Here is a 6,478-nt window from a genome sequence, read left to right as displayed (position 1 = left end):
TGCACTCCAGCCTAGGCGACAGTGCGACACTCCGTCTCAAAAAAAAAAAGAAAGCAGCAATAAGAAGATGTGAAAACTTGATAGAGTTCCTGCCAAAAGTTCATCTTTCCCGTGCACCATCCCCTCCTGTCTCTTCGGGGAAATTTGCTTTTCACACATCGGCATCCCATCGCCATCTTTCTCTTCAGAGAAGCTGGCTATTTTGTCAAAACTGATAAAGTGAATACAAAATTCATATCAAATGCAAGAGACCCATAGTAGCTAAAACAATCTTGAAAAAACAAAATTAGAAGAGTCACACTTCATCAATTAAGACAGTGTGGTACTGGCATAAGGATAGATACATAGAGAGAGATCATGAAATAGAATTGAGAATGCAGAAATAAGCCTTCTCATTTATTGTCAATTGATTTTTGACAAGATGCCAAGACAATAAAATGAAGGAAAGAATAAAATTGAACCACTACTCACACCATACACAAAAATAAACTTAAAATGGATGACAGATCTCAGTGTAATACCTACAACTATAAAGGTCTTAGAACAAGACACAGGAGTAAATCTTCGTGACCTTGAATTAGGCAATAGTTCCTTCCTTAAATATGACACCAAAAGCACAAATGACAAATAAATAAGTAAGTAAATGAATAAATAGGACTTTATAAAAACTTAAAAATGTGCTCCAAAAGGCATGATTATGGAAGTGAAAAGTCTACAGAATGAGAGAAAATATCCTCAAACTATCTCATGAGAAGCTTGAATTTAGAATATTTAAAGAATTTTTACGATCCAATAATTTTTTTTTCTGTAGAGATAGTCTTACTTTGTTGCCCAGGCTGAAGTGGAGTGCTATCATAGTTCACTGCAGCCTCAAACTCCTAGGCTCAAGAGATCCTCCTACCTTAGCCTCTTGAGTAGCTGGGACTACAGGCATGCACCATTCTGCCTGGCTTATTTGTTTGTTTTTTGTAGAGACAGGGTCTCATTATGTTGCCCAAGCTGCCCTCGAACTCCTGGACTCAAGCAATCCTCCCACTTCGGCCTCCCAAAGTACTGAGATTACAGGTGTGAGCCACCATGCCTGACTACAACTCAGTAATAATAATAATAAGATTCTATCAAAAATGAGCAAAGGATTTGAATAGATATTTGAATATATACAAATAGCCAATAGCATATGAAAAGATGCTCAATAACACTAGTGTTAGCGAAATAAAGTGAAAACAACAATTAGACACCACTTTACCCCCATTAGAATGTCTGTAATTTAAAAAGGTGAATACCAACACGTATTGGCAAGGATGTGAAGGAATTGCAACCCTTATACATTTTATCATACATGCAGGTAAGAATGTAAAATGGTAGGCTAGGCGCAATGGCTCATGCCTGTAATCCCAGCACTCTGGGAGGCCGAGGCAGGTAGATCACCTGGGGTCAGGAGCTCGAGACCAGCCTGGCTAACATGGTGAAACTCCGTCTCTACTAAAAAATACAAAAATTAGCCAGGCATGGTAGTGCATGCTTGTAATCCCAGCTATTCGGGAGTCTGAGGCTGGAGAATCACTTGAACCCAGGAGGTACAGGTTGCAGTGAGCTGAAATCACACCACCGCACTCCCACCTGGGCGACAGAGCAAGACTCCATCAAAAAAAAAGGACGTAAATGGTACAGTCTCTTTAGAGACAGCTTGATATTTCTTCAAAATATTAAAAATACAGTTCCTATATGACACAGAAGTTCCACTCTTAGATACATACTCAAAACAAAGAAAACATGTCTACTCCAAATCTTGCACATAAATATTCACATAATCACTACTCATAGTAGCCAAAAAAATGGAAATAACTTAGATGTCCACTCATTGGTAGATAGGCAAGAAAAATATGGTGTATCTATACAATGAAACATTATTAATCAGTAAAAAGAAATCAAGTACTGATACATGCTACAACATAGATGATCCTTGAAAACATTATGCCAAATGAAAGCAGCCAGATACAAAAGAGCATGTATTGTGTGATTCACTTTTATGAAATGTCCAGAATAGGCAATCTACACAGACAGAAAATAGATGAGCAGTGGCTAGGGCTCAGGAGGTAGGAACAAGCTGGAAGTGATTGCTAATGGGCAAAGGTTTTCCTTTTGGTGTTCTGAAAATGTTCTGAAATTTAATTTTTGTGATAGTTGCATAACTCTATGAATATATTAAACACTACCTAATTGCTCACTTTAAATAGGTAAATTTAGTAACCTACTTGATAAATGCGCTCAGAGGTGGTTGGTTGGGCAACCATGCCTGAAATTTTGACATTAACCCATTAAACTGGGATCACGTAGACACATGCACAATGCAAATATGAAATGGCAAAAGGAACAATGTGGAAAATTATCTTGGCTGCCATGACAAAAAGACTCACTCGTATGTGGGTCTGGTCTGGGACCACCCGTACAGGCTGTGCACGTTGTAGTGCTTCACGGGGGAGCCGTCTGGCAGGATCTGCTGACTCTCCATGCACAGGGTCTTGCTGTTCAGGCCCCTGTCCCTAGATTCCAAATCTAAGGGGAAATGTCGAGTTATTTCCTAAACAATATAATTTGCACATTCACTAGAAATGCCCATCATTTTGGCATTTCTTTATTTCAGTCAACAACTTTGTTACAAGTAACAGGCCCAGTTTTATGAGTTTTTAGTCTATAGAAAACAACGTTCTGTGTCTTTATAACTAATGAAGGGTAAGGATAAAATATGGAGCTGGGAAAAGCAGCTCCCCTTCTTTTTGCACCAACTCTGATTTAATGTATAGAGTGTTGTCATAGCCCTTTTGCTAACATAATAAACTCCTTCATTGTTAGGACTGTTTCTTCCACTAGATGGTAATGTTCTCCAGGGAATAAATCTTATTTCGCTCATTTTTTGTATTTGTGTCTCTAAATATATCTGATTTGACAGCATTTGCTTGATACATAAGTACAGATGATCCTCAACTTATAATGTGATTACATCCCCATGAACCCATCACAAGTTGAAAATACTGTAATTTGAAAATGCTTTGAGTGGACCTAACCTACTTTAAATGTGTTCAGACACTTACATTAGCCTAAGATGGGCAAAATTATCTAACACAAGGCCTGTTTTAAAACAAAATGTTGAATATCTCTTGTAATTTACTGAACACTATAGTGAAAGTGAAAAATAGAATGGCTATTTGGGTCTCAAAGCTCGTTTCTACTGAATGTATGTCACTTTCTCATCATTGTAAAGTTGAAAATCATAAGTCAGACCATTGTAAGTCAAACACCCTCTGCATTAAATTAATGAAGGAGACAATGAATGAATGAATGAGTGAGTGAGTGAGTGAGTGAGTGAGCAATGGGCAGCATAACAGTGATGTAGACATCAAGAAACTTGGATTCTAGATTCTGTCAAGATTACTGGTATAGTGTCTTTTGTTGTTGCTATTTTTCTGTTTTTGGGTGTTTTTGTGTGTTGCGGGGGGTGGGTCTCACTATGTTGCCCAGGCTGGTCTCAAGACTCAAACTCCTGGTCTTAAACAATCCTCCCACCTCAGCTGTGGTACTGTACTTTTAGGAAATGAGTCATTTCCTTCCTTGTTTCTCTGTAACATGAGAAGATTCAACTTTCTGAGATCCTTTTGATACCAACAGTTTATTTTTGTTTGTACCACAGGATGACCAAGAAATATGCTTCATCAAATGTCTGTTTACATGGGCAGAGAGACTTCAGAAACTAGGTTTTAATTCTCTAATCCAAAGAACGTCTCTGTAATCCTAGCACTTTGGGAGGCCGAGGTGGGCGGATTGCCTGAGCTCAGGAGTTCGAGACCAGCCTGGCAACATGGTGAAACCTCATCTCTACTAAAATACAAAAAATTAGCTGGGTGTGGCAGTGTGCGCCTATAGTCCCAGCTACTCAGGAGGCTGCGACAGGAGAATTGCTTGAACCCGGGAGGCGGAGGTTGCAGTGAGCCAGGATCGCACCACTGCGTTCCAGCCTGGGTGACAGAGTGAGACGCCGTCTCCAAAAAAAAGAACATCTCTCCATGTGTGTGTATGTGTGTATGTTAGGGTTTATTTAAAATTGTATCAATCCGTTCATAGTTATCAATAGAATCAAATGTACCACACATTGTATGGCTTCTTTCACACCACATCATGTCATTATTTCTTGCTTGATTAGTAATTCGTTTATCTGCACTTATTCAAGGTTGTCTTACTTGGGATTTCATGGCATGCTGGAGAATGCTTTCTGTCTTCAACATTAGGCTTCACTTTGACAGTAAAAGGAAAACTTTTAGAGTCTTTTGAGTAGGGAAGTAAGTTGATGAAGTAATTATTTTACATACATGGCATATAGGGTGGGTTATTTAGCATTTCATCGCTGCAGCCCCTGACAGATCCATTCACAAAGTTTGATGGCTCATTCATATCCTGAAATGAGTTAACAAAAAAAGATCCCATCATGTCAGGGGCAGGATGGCTTTGGTTGTAGAGGACACTACCTCAGGGAGATGACTTTTGAAGCCCTCACCTCAGCTGGTGGTTTAGTTCACTGTGTTTAATCCCTGGCATTGACCCAAATGGACTCTAAAAATGTAGATCGGCCGAAGTGGAGTGCTAACCTCCTTCTTGCTTACCTGGCATTTTAAAACTTACAAGGATTGTTTTATAGTGGCAAAAATAGCCAGGTAATGCTGGACCCAGGACCTAAGGAAATCTCTTGATACAAAGCCCCAACAGAGGTAGCCCATCTTTGTTTTTCTGTGCATGGATTACTCACTTTTTAATCTGTGGCCAGAGGTTACTATTATCTTGGTCTATTTTACCTTAGTCCAATTGCTTGGGCTAATTCTGATATTGGCATAGGCCAAACACGAGGAGAGTTATCCCACTTTCTGCCATAAATATATTTCTAAAAAGCTGTACATAACTCAGAAACAAGTTTGGAAATAAAAACGTACTTTGGGGAATTTATTACTTAAATGCAAGGAGTAGGGGCTCCTAAGGGAATGCTCGCTTCACACTTAGACAATGGAACCGTTAAATTTTTGAATGCCAGACTATTTTAAATAGGACATATTAAAGGCAAATGACAGTACTTGAGGAACTATTCATTACTTTGAATTACCCAGCTATAGCTTTCCCTCCACTGGAAAAACAAGTATGACCCCAGAGTTCTCAGTGTATCTTATTCTCAAAGCTGCCCGCACCTCTTCACTGTCTGATTTGCCTGTTTGAGTTAATTTGTGTCCTTTCACGTGTCTCCTCTGTGCCTAACAATCCCAAAGGTGCAGATGGCCAGGAAGGCCCCAGGAGTTTCAGTGGACTTTTGTCCACTGAATCATAAACTTCTTCCAGCCTGACCCAGCGTTGAACAGCCCTTCAGAGCTGGCCTAGAGCTTACTTAAGATTTCAGGCCACTGGACAGTGGGGAAGGAAATCAGGACAGAAGAAAACATAGATAGAGTTGCCCTTGGACATATATCCCAGGGACATCTCAGGAAGTCCTGCTTTTAAGGCCAACTGGCATTTACAACAAACGTCTGAACAGGCCCTTTAAGCCACTCCCTCAGAGTTGTCTGCCCCAGTACTATGGTGAATGCCTACTTGCTCTCAGCTCCATGCCTCACCCACTCCCAGTTCTGCCCTGTAAGTCTCCCTTACCAAAAGCTTTCAGGTAGATTTGGCCAATGGGGGATATTGGCAAGAGATTGGAGATGGGAGGTGATTTCTCCCTCTCTCTTTTGCTCTGGCATCTCCAGCAGTAGCAGTCTCCTCTGTGGGCTCCCACTTCCACCAGACAATATGTCCCTGGGCAGATCAGCAAGGGTCTCTGCTTCTCTTGGTCCCAGCACCCAGATTCTATAACAGCATTTCTCCCTTTCATCTCTTCAGTCCTATGTCTCTGCTTTGCTAGTCTCTCCTCCCCATGTTTTGACTTGCTAATATTTCCAAAAAAAAAAAAAAACAAGCAACGGTGCACTTACAATCCACAATCCATCAAACTTCAGGCTCTTCTCTGGCTCTCGAGGATTTGCATAGAGCTCTTCTATCTCTTTCTTCCACCATGCAGCTGTGCTATTACGAAAGAAGTCAGGAAAGGCAACGTAGGCCTTGTAAAGCTGTAAGAATAACACACACTGTCACGGTCGGGGTCTCAGCCTATCCAGGGGACCACAAATGGGAGATGAACAGGAAATTGTGCCTGCCCAGATCAGTCTCTGCTGTAATCTCAGATCTGTTGCTGTTGCAGAGTTTACAACAGAAGCAGAGATTGGGGAAGGCTGATTTCATTCTTTATTTTCTTAGAAGAAGGTTAGATTAAAATCCCTTTCAAATACAGGATTTGTTTTATAACTGGACATGTAATCACAAGACTGGAAAATTAGCAATGTCTAAACAAGTGAACTTTAGAGATGCAAATACTTTTTCTTTTTTTCTTTTCTTTTTTTTTTTTTTT

The 6,478-nt window shown here is 40.2% G+C and overlaps 1 protein-coding gene across 1 annotated transcript in view; it reads right to left on the bottom strand.

Annotated features, from left to right (window-relative positions):
• The window catches only part of MGAM2 (maltase-glucoamylase 2 (putative)), a 107,540-nt gene that overhangs the window by 25,961 nt on the left and 75,101 nt on the right, over positions 1-6,478 (bottom strand). The window contains exons 35-37 of the mRNA XM_017891086.1: positions 6,006-6,140; positions 4,365-4,449; positions 2,418-2,556 (exon numbers count right to left, since the gene is read on the bottom strand). Of these exons, the coding sequence (XP_017746575.1) occupies positions 2,418-2,556; positions 4,365-4,449; positions 6,006-6,140 (359 nt within the window). The remainder of the gene's footprint in view (positions 1-2,417; positions 2,557-4,364; positions 4,450-6,005; positions 6,141-6,478) is intronic.

The sequence above is a fragment of the Rhinopithecus bieti genome, unplaced genomic scaffold (genome assembly GCF_001698545.2).
Source record: "Rhinopithecus bieti isolate Rb0 unplaced genomic scaffold, ASM169854v2 scaffold_20175, whole genome shotgun sequence".
NCBI lineage: Eukaryota > Metazoa > Chordata > Mammalia > Primates > Cercopithecidae > Rhinopithecus > Rhinopithecus bieti.
The sequence above is the reverse complement of the archived record's forward strand: the minus strand, read 5'-3'. Positions and strand labels throughout refer to the sequence as shown.